The 16,220-nt window shown below is 52.9% G+C and overlaps 4 protein-coding genes across 4 annotated transcripts; 1 reads left to right on the forward strand and 3 right to left on the reverse strand.

The window, feature by feature from the left end:
* Positions 1-89: 89 nt before the first annotated feature.
* Positions 90-2,903, reverse strand: COCSUDRAFT_66129 (hypothetical protein; the record flags this gene model as incomplete). The annotated part of the gene is made up of 7 exons (XM_005647485.1): positions 2,678-2,903; positions 2,465-2,545; positions 2,076-2,309; positions 1,568-1,690; positions 1,019-1,135; positions 565-756; positions 90-182 (listed from the first exon to the last, which is right to left on the reverse strand). Exons 3-7 carry the CDS (start codon positions 2,130-2,132, stop codon positions 90-92), a joined length of 582 nt encoding a protein of 193 aa, XP_005647542.1. The 5' UTR covers positions 2,133-2,309; positions 2,465-2,545; positions 2,678-2,903.
* A 515-nt stretch (positions 2,904-3,418) lies between these two features.
* Positions 3,419-7,916, forward strand: COCSUDRAFT_36619 (putative carboxypeptidase; the record flags this gene model as incomplete). Its single annotated transcript, XM_005647486.1, has 11 exons — positions 3,419-3,495; positions 3,613-3,804; positions 3,921-3,996; positions 4,302-4,484; positions 4,874-5,060; positions 5,428-5,573; positions 5,948-6,076; positions 6,354-6,451; positions 6,977-7,162; position 7,617; positions 7,704-7,916. 11 exons carry the CDS (start codon positions 3,419-3,421, stop codon positions 7,914-7,916), a joined length of 1,488 nt encoding a protein of 495 aa, XP_005647543.1.
* A 1,309-nt stretch (positions 7,917-9,225) lies between these two features.
* COCSUDRAFT_66132 (hypothetical protein) lies at positions 9,226-12,114 on the reverse strand (the record flags this gene model as incomplete). Its single annotated transcript, XM_005647487.1, has 5 exons — positions 11,768-12,114; positions 11,358-11,554; positions 10,493-10,672; positions 9,872-10,019; positions 9,226-9,615 (listed from the first exon to the last, which is right to left on the reverse strand). Exons 1-5 carry the CDS (start codon positions 11,933-11,935, stop codon positions 9,226-9,228), a joined length of 1,083 nt encoding a protein of 360 aa, XP_005647544.1. The 5' UTR covers positions 11,936-12,114.
* Positions 12,115-12,781: 667 nt separating this feature from the next.
* On the reverse strand, positions 12,782-15,442 carry COCSUDRAFT_63391 (hypothetical protein; the record flags this gene model as incomplete). Its single annotated transcript, XM_005647488.1, has 4 exons — positions 12,782-13,228; positions 13,394-13,606; positions 13,715-14,460; positions 15,367-15,442. 4 exons carry the CDS (start codon positions 15,440-15,442, stop codon positions 12,782-12,784), a joined length of 1,482 nt encoding a protein of 493 aa, XP_005647545.1.
* Positions 15,443-16,220: the final 778 nt, after the last annotated feature.

Here is a 16,220-nt window from a genome sequence, read left to right on the forward strand (position 1 = left end):
AATATCCTTCGTAATTACTTTGCTTAAGGTGCACAGTCGTACACATACCCTTGAGTGGAGCATTTTTAGGCAAGACTCCCATTGTGGCTTCAGTCAGGGAATCGGCGCCTGGCGAGCTTAGTCTCCCCTTCCGTGTCTGCAGCGAGCCCATAGCTGCTCCAGCTGAAAGGCTTCTCACCCACCTGCAGACAGACAGCATCACCTTCACTCACCAGCAAGATACCTTTCCTTGCATAACCTCAGGTGGCTCGTCGGACACCTTGTATTCTACACCCTACACCCTACTGCATGCCGCAATAGAAGCTTGTTGTCTCCAATAGTGCCTGATTGACATTCATATAACACCAACAGCTCTATTCCACGAATATTCCCACCTTGCACAGGATCCAGGGCAAGGACACAGCATGCAAGACAAAGACACAACCTGCAGGGGACTCTAAATCAGCTGTTGACGTGAAGTCCCCTGCAGGCTGCGGCGTCCAATTGTGGGCCAGGAAAAAGTGAATACGCCGTTGGGGGAGGGAGAGAAAAAAAGGGGTTATAAAAGAGGGGGTAGAAGAAAACCTGGGGAACGGGCTTCAGTGCCGGCGCAAACTGCTTGGCGAGCGTGGCCGGCAGGGGCCAGATCTTATGCTGCCCCTTGATCTGCTGCGGCACCACCAGCCGCCGCGGCCGCTCGCACAGAAAACAGAAGTCCGACTCCGTCTCCCGCGCGAGCCCTTCCGGCAGGCCATCTGCGCTCTGCAGCTCCGACGCCTGATCAGGAAACGCGCATGCATTCTGTCACACATCCCTTGGATGGGCTGAGCACGCTCAAAAGCAGCATTTAGAAGTATGCTTTTCACGGTCTCAGCTTGCTATACCTCCTATAGCTTCAGAGATGACAGAAATGGTTGTCGGCAGGTAGAGTGTCATCATATGGCGTAAGCATGACCAAGACCAGGCGCCTGATAACATAATGACATTGGACAAGGCCAGGCTGCCAGAGATATTTGAGAGGGTGTGTAAAGCAGCTCACCGAGAGGCAGTTGGCGACATGCACGCAGCCTAGCAGGACTCCGCGCGGGTAATGCTGAGGGAATTCTGGCGCATTCCTTTCCAGTCCATGGATGTGGCTATAAAAGTCCCTCATCTCCTGTAATATCACACAGCATCACAATCAGCCTAACCTTCCATGTGCCTTCAGCTCTCAAGACACATTCACAGCACACAAGCAGCACAAGTAAGTGCCTGTACTCTCGGTACTTCAAACACTTCATAACATGACTACGAGCTTGAACTCCTCCGAGACACTCCCCTGCATTCCATGCTCACGTAGCTCTCTTGCAGCTTGCAACATTATTGCTTTCGTTACACGCTTTTCCTGCCAAGAGGCAAGGTGCATCCTGCAGACAAGCTGCAGTGAAAGGCTGCCAAAATCCTACCCCTTGTTGGACTCACCAGATCCAAGCAAGACCCAATCAACCGTGGGCACGGTGCTCAGTGTTTATACCGCCACCCGCCAGCCGGGGACCCCGGGGCTTGCAACATACGGGAGCTGAAACTGTATAAAGCTACAGGTAAATACCTGGATTGTGGCAGGGCTGGGTTCCTGGGCAGTTGAGGCGATCCAGAGGCGGCCCCTGTGATCAGTAGGCCAGCTGCGTCCCTCCACCCGCTTAATCCCATGCACCAACAGGCTCGCCCACGGCTGCACACCCACACACGGTTAAGGTCAGTACGTCAAAACACACGAATGGGGCAGAATCACCTCCAGAGGCCAACAATTGCAATACAAGCCATGGACTGCGATACATGCCATGGGTCTCATCAGAGGGAAACCGCTTCAAGTGATCTCAGAACTGGCCAGCATCCCATCCAAGCGCTCCCAATCCGGACGCATGCCAGGTCTGGTGAGGCTGAGGCGCTCTCCCTCTGCTGAGAAGGGCGAGCTTGGATTTGATCAGACCGTGTAGGGACATGCATGACAAAATTGGGAGACAATAGAATGGGGATTCTCCCCCACATGCACTTTCTTGAAAGCGTGCTTGAACAGCCCCAAGGCTATTAGGGCACAGTGGAGGAGAATTGCCAACCTGGTGCATTGACAGGCACTGCAGTGTCTCCTCGTCCTCGAGCCCACCTTGCCCCATGGTTCTCAGGAGCACTCTCCCGCTGCTGCACTGGTCACCGCTGCAATCGCTGCAACGATTTGTCTCTTCTGGGGGCTGTCATGCTGTGCTGCCACCGTGTGAGTATCTGATGCGCAGGGGCCGGCCAAAGAGCTGCACCAGTTCCTGGAACAGGTTGTGTGCGTATATTGCACTCTCCTGCATGTGTTGACAGAAGCTGGATTAGTAGAAACTAGCCCTTCTGAGCTACGTAAGTGGAGGCTGAGCCAACAGCATATACACGTACCGTGAGCAATAAGAGGAAAAAAGGGTTGCGTGCAATTGCTTGATGAAGACTTAAATAGTGTGCGCACCACAGAAGTGAACTGGCAGAAGGCGTATCCTCGATGGACACCTCCCTCTTCTGGGATGTGCACCCTCACGACCGGTCCAGCCTAAGTGACAACTTTTTCCCTGACGATTACCGTAGGTCCATCCAAAATTCCAAGATTGGGCAAAATAAATAATGGACTTCTTGAGATCTCAGAACTTTCAATTACATATGACAAACTCAGATGCAGAATCACCTGGATGCACAAGTCGTAGAGTACTCTGCGAGTCACTCTCTGATCGAGGCCGCCGATGTATAGTGTGTCTGTTGGTGTCTGATCAATCATGCACGGTGTTGTATACGCTCTTCAGAAGTAAGCTCACTTTTATTGGCATGAGTTCTGTCTGATCAAAGCGATTCACCACCATCTGTGACTGGAACCAGCAGCTATAAGAGGCATAATATATCTTGATTAATAGCATAGATTTATATTGAACTTACGGTGAGAAATGGGGGCGTTTGGGGTCAGATACTGATCATGCCACGTGGCCATCTGCCTTGTCCAAGGATACACAGACTGGCTTCCTCACTCTTCCTAGACAGCTCCTGCGATTGTATTTCATTTTGCAGAACTTGCATGGCTTTAATACTGCAGCATACTTGCACGAACCTATCCCTTACGTCCAAACACGTTGCCTCGAGCTTTTCATTCAGGCGAACAAGCCTTGCCTTAGCAAGCAAGAACACCGCCATCCACAGACGTATCCTGTCGTTGCGAACGATGGCTGCAGCCACGGTCAATCATCAGGCCAATGTTCCAGTGGCAGATGAGCCACAGGAGGTTGTGGCTCCCAAGACAAACAACGGGATCCACACTGCATCTGAGGTAGGAAAAGTGATTTAGGCTGGTGCTTCTCAACTCGTAATGCACGATTCAAACGTCAGCACCGTCTTGGATGCCTGGAAAGCGCAGTCCAGCAGTAACTTGATTCCCTGCATGTACCAGGACTATGACAAACTCTGCGAGAGGCTGAAGGAGATAAGCACCTTGAGCGGCATCAGCGGGTTGCTTGGGTGCGTCTAGACGCCAGATTGCCTCATCCAAGACTTCCACACGCCATAGATTGCATCCCCGCAGACCCAGGCTTTGTCATTGTGCTAGGCATCTAGCCTCTTTGGTGTGCCTTGCAGGTGGGACGAGATGGTGATGATGCCAAATGGGGCAGCAGCATGCAGGGCGGCGCAGAAGGCAGCCATGGCTGGCATTCTCTATGACAAGCAGACCAACCCAGAGCTGGGTGAAGTGCTGCAGAAGCTGCAAGGGGCAGAGTCCTCCAGTGACTTTGATCCCTTCCAGCGTGCTGTCATCCGTGAGGCCCGCAGGTGGGCTCCTTTGTCTACACTGCAATGTTGATTTGGGCCTACGTACTACTTGCATGTGACAATCAAGGCTGCACGCTATGCAAGCATGCAAGATGAGACTTACGGGTATATCACAGGGACTGGGTACGGACTGTGAAGATCCCCAAGCGCATTGCCAAGCGGAGGGCAGAGCTCGAGTCAGAGGGCTACCAGGTCCGCCACTGCAACTTTTCATGCATTGCACCCAATTGTCTGTAATTGACACTTCAGGAGGCAATCAGACAGGTGGATGCTGCTGTGCATGGTCTGGATGATGGTGCATCTTTCAGTGCATCGATTCGTCTTACATGCAGTCTATATGCAGGCGTCATGCAAGCTATCATTGCCACAGTGCACAACACATGCGTTGGGATCCTCTTTGGATTTTGCTGCTCTGTAAGCAATCACAGCCACCGTGCATGCGTAAGGTGTCAGGAGGTATTTTCTTTGAAACAATTGTGATGTGGCTGCCAAAACAGGCGTGGGTGACAGCGCGGGCCGAGAAAGATTTCTCAAAATTCGCGCCAATTCTGGAGGAGTGGGTGGCGCTGGTGCGCGAGTCCAGCCAGTTGGTTGACCCCAGCCGCCCGGCATATGACGTGGCGCTGGAGGAATTCGAAAAGGGGATGACGTCAGCGCGGCTTGATGAAGTATTTACCCAGGTGAGCACACCAGCCACTGACCTTGTATTTCTCCTGGGACTCTAGGGGTGGGGCCAAAGATGCATGCTGAGCAAGCTTTAAAAGGTTGTTGTACGCGCTGGCAAGCATCATGAAGTGTCACTTACAAATCATGTGCATGTGCATTATCTGCGAAATATCAGCCTGTCTCAAACCGATGAGTAGTTTAGTATGAATGTATTTTACACATGTCAACCGACCCAGGAAGAAATAATGATCCGCTGCACGTCTTAATTGTCACAGTCACGAGCTAAGAAGATGCAGACACTGCCCTTCACGACAGATGCGCAAAATTGCCAGTCTGTTGTGAAGCAAACTTAAGTGCAACCATCATGATGGAATCATAATTAGGCATTAATTTTCCTCCACAGGTGCGCGATGGGCTGCGGCCGCTGCTGGCAGCCATCAGGGAGAAGGGAACACCCCCGGACACATCGGTGCTGGAGGGAACGTTCGACACGGACGCGCAGGCCAGCCTGTGCAATTCCATCGCCAAGGAGCTGGGCTTCAACCTCGACTGCGGCCGCCTGGATGTCTCCGTGCACCCCTTCACTGGTGGTGAGTAATTTCTGCTCTATAATTGATGTGCCCTGAACCTGTACATAGGCCTGACAGCACACCGATGCCTTCGCCACAGACAGCCACAGCTGGCGCAGTCTTGGGAAGCCACATTTGCCGTAATTTGTATATGTTACCTGTTCTGGACGGTCAGAGTAGTTCAAAATGTCAAGGGTTTTCCTTGGCATTTATGTTGGGGCAGTGAGCTTCAAAGTTCCACCTGCTCTTGATGGAGCCAGCCAATACTGCCGTGTGCATCTTCATCCCAGATCTGCAGATCAAAATCAGCGCTCACCGATATCATCGCCATGTCTAGGTAAATTGACATGTAAAGCATGCAGACCAAAAGCAGCGCTGGCGTCTGCAGGCTCGCACCCGACGGACGTGCGCATGACGACGCGGTTCAAGGAGGGCGATCTGACGGAGGGCCTCACGGGCGCCATCCACGAGACCGGCCACGCGCTCTACGAGCAGGGGCGCAACCTCGCCTATGATGGCCTGCCTGTCAACCAGGCGCGAAGCACACATGCCGCCACATGCATGCACATGGTTTTGTACGGCTTTGTGGTGTTCCATGCCAGGTAGAGCAGTGACTTAGCTTGGCCGCGCTGCATGGAGTGCCCGCTCCCGCGCACCCTCATGACGCGCATGGCAGCTACTCTTGTCGGAGTGCATCTCCATGTTTCGGATGCGTGCATCGCGCATGCATGCGCAACCAAGGATGTGAATTGCCAGGCAGACGCTGCCGCTAGTGCTGCTGCTCTCGGTATCTTAGCTGTCTTGAATGGCACTTCCGCTGCGGGCAGAGGAACAGAGCAAAGGGTGTGCGCATCAATGCAAGAGAAATGGGTAGCTGCCCTTTGTGCTGACTGCTATCTGCTGCTCAGGCGCTGTCGATGGGGGTGCATGAGAGCCAATCGCTGCTGTGGGAGCGCATGGTTGCACTGTCGCTGCCCTTCTCGCGCTACCTCGCCCCCAAACTCACCGCCGCCTTCCCCCAGCTCCCCGGCCTCACGGTCAGCCTTTGCTTTTGCTCCATACAGTTGCTGTTTACTCTTTCCATTCATTCCAAATTGAGGGGTCCGATAAGCTCCTCAGCTAGCAAGGCAACATGCAAGGATAAATTCGGTTTGGCACACTTTGCCCACTTAGCCTCTTTGATGTCAAGCTGATTTTTTCTTCTTGAATCCCTGGAAAATGACCGTTGTGACACCCTGAGTCTCCTGAGAAGGGTGGTCTTAATGGCTATAGGGTTATATAATTTATATTTAGGGTTCACCCTTAATGGCGCAGGCAGAGCTGCTGTATGGGGCGCTGAATGCGGTGAAGAAGGAGTCGATGATCCGTGTGGAGGCGGACGAGGTTACCTACCCACTGCACATCATCCTCAGGTAATTCTTTCCATCAGATGATGTTGTCGGTGTCATAGCTTTTCAGCATGGAAGACGCGCATCTTAGGAGGTGCGGAAGGATGGGGCTGATTGGTGCTCACGAACGAGCTCTGGTGTAGAGGAAGTTGCCTGTTTTGGAGCTTTTCAAAAACCTCACACATCCACTATCAAATTCAGTGCACAACACATTGCTTTGTTCGCATGTCTGAGATCACAGCACGCATGCAACACACCTTGTCCCTGCCGATCAGATAGAACATGCATGTTCATCAGAACGGAGTTGCCGTAGCCGAGTCACTATATCCAGGGAGTGAATGCTCCTTTACTGCAGCTTGTCTGCAGACGCACCTTGCTTCTTGAAACGTGTAATAACAATAAAATATAATGTTGCTCCCACTTGGACGTTAGGATAAAGGGTCAGGAGAGAGTTTAGGGTGTATCACAAATTAGATAACCTCCGATATTGGTGACTCGACATCGGCGACAAATTCCACCTTGCAGCTCAACCCTGTGTGTCTGGCCCAGGTACGAGCTAGAGAAGGAGCTTGTGGAGGGCACTGTTGCCGTGGAGCAGCTACCAGCGCTCTGGAAGGAGCGCATGACTGCGTACCTGGGATGCACTCCCGCGGACGACGCACAAGGAGTTCTGCAGGACGTCCATTGGAGTGCTGGACTGTTCGGCTACTTCCCCACCTACACCCTCGGCGCCATGTTTGCCTGCCAGATCTACCAGGCACGCTCCTCTTGACTGCTGTACAGAGTTCGTCTTGATGTGACGTAACGTGTGCATAGGGGTCAGGTAGGAGAGATAGGCCTCTATGGCAACTCTTCCCTTTGCAATGGTTACAAAAGTTTCAGAGCTGAATATAAATAGTTCTTAAGATATATGAAATAGAGTCATGATGACCCTTGCACTGCCTTGCATGTCGTGCATTTTGTTTCTGGGAAGACTCTGTGTGTGCCTGTTTGCATTTGTGCAGCAGTTTTAGAACGCGCCTTTTCGCGGCCGCGGACTTATGTCTGTGCATCCTAGCGCCAAAGTCAGCACCTGCTGGTACCCAGACAATATCCTTCTGCACATGATCACTTAAAAAAAAAGGTTCTGAAACCAGCAGGTTTTGGACACAAGAGGAAGAGATCAGCCATTGCTGTGTGTTTTGCCAAGGGTGACAGCGGCTGGCAGTTGAACTATTGCAAATGTCAGATTGGCAGGAATTGCCAGTTGATGAGCTCACTTTCGGTGTTGGTTCAGGCTGCCCAGAAGGATCTGCCCGGGCTGCCCAAGGACATCGCTGCGGGCAGGTTTGGCGGGCTGAAGACCTGGCTGAATGAGAAGATCCATGCCAGCGGATCGCTGCACCGCAGCGGCGATGAACTCATGGTTGCAGCCACAGGGGCCCCCCTGGACCCTTCAATATTCCTGTCATACCTCACTGACAAGTACAGCGCTCTGTACAAGCTTTGAAGGGCGCATACCGGTGACTTTGGGTGTGCAGCTTGCGGGTTCCAAAAATTGTGCCAGCTCCGCTGATATCCATTTCTGCATGTCTCGGCAAAGAATGCCAGTATCCTTGAAGCAGGATGCTTCTGTAAGGAACTCCCGCTATGAAGACTTCTGGAAACACCCAGCTCTGGAAACACCCAGCTCTGCTCCGAGCAGAGCTGAGTCAGCTGTTGTGAAAGCTGCTCCCAGCTTTGCAGATAGAGGCCACATCATAGAGCACTGTAGCCAGGACCAGATTGGTTGCTTCTAGTGGCTTCAGACCTGCAATCCTTTGAATTGTAGTATTAATATGCTTGAACTTCGAAGTTCAAGTGAATTCAGCGAATGTCCCTAGGACTGCTGATCTTGCGGTAAGGTGACATTTCATAAATTTAAATGGCATCGCGCATACCTTGACAGCAAATAAAACCCAGGATTTCTAATGCAAAATCAGGGGGCTTACATCCAAGTGCAGCTTACTGCGGGGCCTATGGGGTGCCCTGTCACGACGAACAAAACAAAAAAAAGGGACGTCTGACCGTTGCCGAATTTGCCCCGGCTACCTCAACCTCACTCGTTAAGTGGCGGAAGCAATACCACAGCGGCACTGAGCTCGATTTTTCGAGATTTCTGACGCTGAACGGCCATCAGTTGATGCCGACAGTTTGGGGGCAGGTGCTTCGTTCGTCGAGTGTAGGTTAGCTAACCTTACGTCTGCATCCTATTCCCCAGCAAGGATTGCAGCTATTCAGAACACATCTACCAGATGAGCTTTTTGGGTGGGTAGCTCGCTTTGCAGTGGCAGCTGAAGACACACATCCAGCTGTCAAGGATGTATGTCCTCCGGGAATGTTACTTATACTATAGTAGCTGTAGCAGGTGGTTACTCGCTGCTCATGTTTGGCTGCTCAACAGTACGCCACGGTGCATGCCATCTGGGTGATTCTGAACGACTGATTCAAGCCAGCACTTGCATTTCACTAGGAGCAAGAGGAAAATCTTGATGCTAGTGTCCGTAAATCATTGTGAGACGCTCATAGTGTGGTGCTACAACGCATTAAAGTCAGCTGCGCAGCACCATTGGGACCGCCCAATGTGACAAACGTGCATGGTACGCAGGTCAACGCTTCAGTGCAAAGTGATGCGGTGTTCTACTTGCAGTTTAGCTCCGACTGTATGGAAACCTTCATGGCCACAGTATCCCGGTCATGTACCATGCATGGAACATGCAAATCACGCTGGGGTTGCCAGATTGTGTCAGGGCCCATCCTTGGTTTTGAGTGTGACTCTGTCATGCGGGCGGCGCCTTGCGCTTGCGAGCAAGGAAGCGCTCCCGCGCAGCTGCCGCCTTGGCTTCCTTGTCCTCCTCCGGCGGCTTCTCGGCAGCTGCCGCTTCAGCCGCAGCAGGCGCTTCATCACCTTTACCCTGCACGCCCCCTGCTGCTTCCTTCTCCAGCTTTCCCTCATCCCTCGCAGCACCACTGACACCTCTGGCCCCATCGTCCCTGCTTGAAGGCTCCGCTGTGTCCCTCTCTCTGCTCGCTGCACCCTTTTCCCTCTTTTCACCACCCGCTTCGAATCGCCCGCTACCCGTTTCCTGCCGGCTGCTGTCTGCCTGCGGCTGCTGTGGTGCACTGGCAGAAGCGGCCGCCCCTCCGCGCTCCTTGGCAGCTTCGTATGCCTGTTGGAAAATTCTTCATACTCAGTATGCCTTTTTTATTGCAGCAGTTCCTCAAATTCTTCGTGCACACTTGCAACTCAATAGACTCAACACCAAGCCGTCAAAAGATGTAATGATCAACAGGTACCCAATTTTAAGTGGTAATTTGCATTTTTTGGAGCTCAGCATTTACGGGTGTGGGGGGCGAAGCCCTCAACCAACTTAGTAACTGAGTACACAATGAAATCCATGGTGATAACATAAGATAGAGTGTTACCTCTCTGGCGCGGCGTGCAGCCTCGAAGGATGGGTCCGCAGCAGGCGTTCCCTCTCCTGCGGCAGGCTCCGAAGCGGCGGCCGGCCGCCCGGGAGCGGCCGGTGCCGGCTGCGCCGTCCCGAAGGCGGCGTTGTTGGTCATGACATTCCTAGACAACACATCCACAGAGATCCGGATCATTTTTAAAACCAAGACCTGACACCTGTGCCCCTCATGTAAAGAGACGTGTGAATGAGAGGCAGTGCATTGCTGGCGACGAGTCTTTCTCAATTGAGTGCACATTGCACCAACATTAAAGAATTTGGTAGCAATGAGCACCCATGAGTCACAGCCTGCATGCGCTCACCATTTGGCAGGCTTGCACCTCATTGCGCTCATCGCTAACAAAGGCCAATAGCCCTCTTACAAGCAGGTCACTGTTCTGGATTTCCAGGAAAGCACCAAGGGCATAGCATAGCATGCGGCAGTGCAAGCCTTCCTTGCTGATCCCATACTACAGCATGCGCTGCCAGGCCGGGCCAGAGGGGCACGTGCATCTCAGTTTCCAAAAAACTGGAGACTACATGGTCCCTATGTCATGTAGCGTCAACATAAACACAGCAACACTTCAAGGCTGCGCACCTGTAGAAGTTGCCCATGTGGCCGGCCTTGACAACGTCGGCCTTTGCATCGCGCGCTTCGCGGATGCGCTCGGCGGCCAGCCACTTCTGGTCCTCCTCCAGCTTCTTCTTGTACGCGGCCGTGACAAACTTGTCCTTGTCGCCAAAGAGGTGGTCTTCCGCAGCGCGCTCCTTCAGCAGCCTGGCAAATAATTCATAACAGATGGTCAGGGACTACTGATACAAAGTACAAAGTACAGTACAAAGTACAAAGTACAATTACATTTACAAGCATCTAGGATCCCAGAGACAAGGTGCTTCTGCCAAGGCAAGGTGCGTCTGCCAGAGGCAAGGTGCGTCTGCAGACAAGTTGCATTCATAGGCTGGCGAATCCCTACCCCTTGGTGGACTCGCCGGATAGAAGCAAGACCCAATCAACCTTGGGATAAATATACCTCCCCCCGCCAGATGGGTCAGGAATGAGGCAACCAAGACATCGGAAATCGGGTGCAAGGAGATCAGTGATTAGGAGATGGATTCAGCATAGCGTGCCCGCCACGCAGGGTGCCAAGCGTTGCTGCTCGTGCTTCCTTGTCAGAAATGAAAGTGCTGACAACCGGCAGCAGGGAGCCGCCTGTCAGACAATCACACTTACTGCTGGCCAGGAGCAACAGCAACAAGCATGGTAGGCTGAATCTTCTCAGAATCATCTACACAGACATCTTGTGCAGTCCAAGAATGGATATTTTGATGCATGTGACCTGCCGCGGCTGCCGGCAGGCAAGCTGATGATGCTCTCCCGCACGAGGAGGAGCTTGGGGTGAATGGTCCGGTAACCGTGGCCTTCCAGTCTATGGCATGTCCCAAAATAAAATAAGGGGACGCACGTGCGCTCGTAAATGATGTCCTGCTCCCTCTCGCGCTCCTTGGCCTTATCAAGGAGGCCCTCAATGTAGCGCGACTTGCGCGCCAGCTTCTCCTGCTGCCGCGGCTGCACCCTGGCTTCCTGTATGCTGTCATAGACGCCGTCATAGTCAAACACTGACGCGTCCTCTGCAAGTGCTGCTGCATGCATCTGTGTCACCTGCGTGAAGAGCAAGAGCCCATGTGTGAGCAGGTGTTCCAGAGACCTGGCTCGGGGTGATTGTACGCTTGTCCCGCAAAATTTGATAGCAAATATCCCTGTTTCAGGAGTTCTACCGAGTCCCATTTTCGAGGAAGAGGAGCTGTGCAGAATCTGGCTTTGAAGAAGCTAGTTATCGCAGCTAGACCAGTGAAGTGTGCGGCCGACGCTCACCTTCTTGTCATTCAGCTTTTTCTCTGCATGTCTGGCAATGTCCTGTCCGATGGTACCATCGTCATCATCATCCCCAAAGACGTTGATGGGCTTTCGCAAAGCAGGTTTGGTTTTTGGTTTTGCACCAGGCTGCAGCCCGTACTTCACGCCCTTGAGGCCTGTCAGCATCCTTGCAATTTACCAATAACAAATCACAAGAAGGCTGCCTGTCTGCTTAGAAGCCTCTACAAATATTTCTTATAGACGGGATTTTGTCAGTTGCGTCAAGTATTCGTGGTTTCCAATGCAGTGCAGTCCAGTTCCAGTGGCACGATTCGAAAGTATCGGCGCTTGGTGTTTAAAAGTCCTGGCTTTCTTCCTCAAGCTTCCTGGTCTGGACTCACCGTGGACTTTCTTCGCACGTGCCGAGCTTCTGCCATCACGTTTTGCTTGCAGACTTGCCGTACAGCAATCCGCGCGTTGCATTAGGCAGTCAGCTTTTCCAATAGTCGAAATGTCTGTTTCAGAACGCAGTGTTGGTGTGTGCATTGTCATTTCTATTGCTGCTTTCGTGTTGAATAGCCAGCACGTCCACACAGCCCTCAAGAGAGGGTGCCACCAGCTACACATGATACACTGTACTTCCGCGCTCACGAGCCCACCATTACTTCATCCATCAAATGCACTGCTATCTGACTGCCCTCGCACACAGCAGCAGCTGCCAGTGCGCGCGAGAGAGGGCTGTCACTGCACTTGAATGGAAATGACTGCAGTCAGTGGGACGGTCCCTAAACCCTAAGATGAATAGTTGCGAACATTCTCTTACAAGAGCAAATCACCTTCCCACAACTAGCCATTTCATTGTGCATGAGAGCACACTGCTCGCTGCAACCTCTACAACACATGACTTGGGCGCTGCATGAATCATGCAGGCTGCCCCTCATGCTCTGCCAGATCCGTTGGCCACAAGTAGTTAGTGAGACTCAGACTCAGCAAACATGCGTCAATATGTACATCAGGGGACCCCGTCGTCTTCTATTCCAGCAAGCGCTGCAGTCGCACTCCAACACTGGTGTAATCCTGAACACGCGCAGCTTGTAGGGCTTCCGTCCAGGCAGGTCGAGAGGCCCAGGCAGTGTGTTGCCACCATGACAGGATGTCTGCCAACTGATGCTTGGCCAGCTTCTCCAGCTCCACCTGCATGTCTGGGTGCGTTACGCAGAAGGCAGTGCACACAAGCGACTCGAGGTCATCTGCAGGCGTGGCAAGGACGCTGGCATGTTGTCCAAACTGCAGCCACTGCTCCAGGATGAGCTGATCCAGGATGGCCTTCGATGCGTAGTGCACGGTACCCTCAAACGGCGCTTGCTGCTGGCGTGTGGCACAACCCCAGTCAATTGGCCAGAGCACCGATGCAGCTGTGTCAGTCATCAAGTTGCTGAGGCGCACATCTCTGTTGACAAGGCCCATGTTGTGCGCGTCCTGTGAGCCAACAAAAGGAAAGCATCGCAAAGCATTTCGGATTTGCAAGTAGAGCAGTACTGCGACAAGTGCAATACAATGTGTGAAAGCCTCAAGGTGCTGAGGCTTTCCACAACCACAAGGGGACAAGATGGTCCACACTGCAGCATGTTTGCAAACACACACCTTGAAAGTAGAGACCAGGGCAGGGACGGCAAGGTGGAGACGGGCACGCCAGATGACAGCCAATGTCAGCGGCTGCAGGACAGGCGTCGAGACGATAGCGCCCTGGACAAGGGTGTCGATTGCCAGGGATGGCACACCTCTCAGGCCCCTCAGAGTGAGCAGCATCTCCAGCTCATGGTCCAAGGTTCTCGCAAGCGGCACCTTGATTGCCACCTACAGGAAGCGAAGAGTGGGCAATCACCTGCCTGTACGATCAATGCTGCCAATTATTCCAGCACAAAACTATTGTGCCGGCACTCCATGCATGACAGCAACGCTCACCTCGTCCCCATTGGAGGTTGCCCCTTGAAAGACGTGGCTGGTCGCTCCATGACCAAGGAGTCCTGTGATCTTCAGTGAGGGGCCCAGGTCTGGCAGCTGCACTCGCAATGATGCCGGCTGGCAGCTAAGCAGCTGCAAGAGAATAGACTTGACATCTGCGAGCTGAGTGCTCATGTCCACCTTTAGCTGGCCATTTGCAGGCAAGGTCACACGCATCAGGGTTATGCGCTGCAAGTCTGTCAATGCCACGTACACTGTGTCGCGCAGACCTCTGGGTAGCTGCTGCAGGAAGGTCCGGCCGTATGTGACAGCCTGGCCAACGTTCTTGTCGTTGTCATAGGCGCCGTCTTGCCTCTTCAGATTCATGATCGCCCCTGTGGTGAGGGGGCACACAGGTATGCCGCGCAAGCTCATGACAGTGTCAGGCTTCAGGTCGTTGCCACACACGGATGGTGCCGTGTGGACATCATGGAATTCGAAGCTCATGCTGGATGGGGCGCTGTTCAGCAGCCTGCAGAATTTGCTCTGCAGCCCCTGCTCTCCTGCCTCAGGCAAGTGGCTTTCTGGAGCTGCAACCTCGTCCCACAGAGGGTCATTCCAGGTTAAAATCGCTGCTAGGGGGGGCAGCGGCAGCTCCACCCGTGCCTGCTTCTTCACATGCTCCCCAACCTCTCGCAACGTGGTTGTAGTCAAGGGAGGAGGTGTGCCGATCAAGGCCAACACCTCTGCCTTGAAGTCGTCATTGCCTGCAAGGAGGATCAGTCAGCTGAGTAAGTCTGGTGGCAGCCTTGTTCATGCAGCAATAAAAAATTGCGCAACGACTGCCAGTACTCGGCTCAGTCAGGTCTTAGGGGAAGCCGAGTACTGGCAGTCGTTGCCCCTAAGCCCCTATCCCCGAGGAAATTTACTAGAAGCTGCAGGGATACAGCGGCAGCAAGCACAACCCTGCTGAAAAGGAAGGTGCGCAGAGCTGCAGTCAATGACACCATCCAACGGCAGCACAGGTAAAGCTGCGCTCAGCTTGTGTGCTGCCACTGTGCGCTGACCGACCTCAACAAAGTTGCATGAGAGCTTACTATTTCAGCTGGCTGCAACCGGCGCTGAAGGGCACACAGTCAGCGCAGCACAGCTCAAGCTGAGCTCAGCTAGCACCCAAACTATGCTGCAAAGGGAGTTTGCCGGATTTCAAGCCCAATATTGCTGAAAGGAAAGGCGTGCATAAACAGGGTGGCATCTGTGCAGATACAGCTGGATCTGGAAAATGCTGTGGGGGTCTAGCCAGAGATTTGACAGGTTGATAGATGTAGTGCTCTAGCTCTGACACCAGCAGGAGCTCAGCAAAACAGCACCAACCGGATGGCCTTGGGCTGCACAGCTGGGGGAGAGGCTGACCTTGGCAACCACCCCTCTTTGGGAACCACTACTACCAGCCGCAGAGTGCAAGTCTACTAAAGCAGATGGCGTTTGTGCTGGAAGGTCACATCTGTGCCAGGATGGCCTTGTCCCAGACAAACTTGTGGTCAACACAACAGGGGTCATACCAACACGGTGTGCCAAGACGCTGTGACGAAACATACCTGCACTGCGCAAAGTTTGTGCTTGGTCCCTTTTTGACTTGGCTTGTTGAAGTCTAGCTTGCGCTGCAATGGGACGTCCAGCCAACTCAAGGGCTTCTGCTTGATCTTCCAAGGCCTTGGCCTCTGTCTCTAACGGGTCCACCATCGCCATCTGAACTGCTTCCAAGTCAGGTCAACTACAGATAGTGTTCGGCACGCAGTAGGAGGCAAATATCAGCTCCTGCGAACTCGACAAACAAACTGTTGCTAGCTTCATGTTCAAGCCTTCGACGCGCCAATGGCCAGCTAGCCTTAGCTGCCCTGGGGGATATTGCTCAATTTGATCACCTCTAGAGAAATTTCGTGGAATCATTTTTGACGTCCAGTGACCTCCAATCCTAGGCCTATAGCTATAGACCCTTGGTGTCCAAGCCCTATGCCTACCAGCTGAGCGAGCAATACTTTCCCTTTCTGTGCCAATGCAACTGACAGATTAAATTATATATAACAGCAGAGTGCCTAAGATTGCCTAGTAGCAAGCTGTACGTCTGCATCTCGTACTGATAATCACCTTTTCAGTGACTGTTTGGGCAACATCCGGCAAGACGTACCTGCTTGCAGGTGCTGAGGGTGTGTCGAAATTCTAGAACGCTCCGCAATTATGGTTGCTGTACCTGTGGCACAGCAGGCACAGTGAGAAATATCATGATGAGTTTTGCTTCATATCTTTATTCTCTATCTATCACTGCATGGGCTCCGCTTTGGTTCCCAGGCCTCCCTGGAAGGGGCCTGCAACTCAAAGGACGGTTGTCCAAGAAATTATGGGAGTGCCAAACAAACCTCGAGTGGCAAAGGAGCGTTTAATGTTGCCTTGTTGCCTTCTTCACGCCCTTGAGGCCTGTTGACAATTTTGCACTTTCGCGAATAATCACAAAGAAGGCTGCCTGTCG

The sequence above is a fragment of the Coccomyxa subellipsoidea genome, assembly GCF_000258705.1.
Source record: "Coccomyxa subellipsoidea C-169, whole genome shotgun sequence".
NCBI lineage: Eukaryota > Viridiplantae > Chlorophyta > Trebouxiophyceae > Coccomyxaceae > Coccomyxa > Coccomyxa subellipsoidea.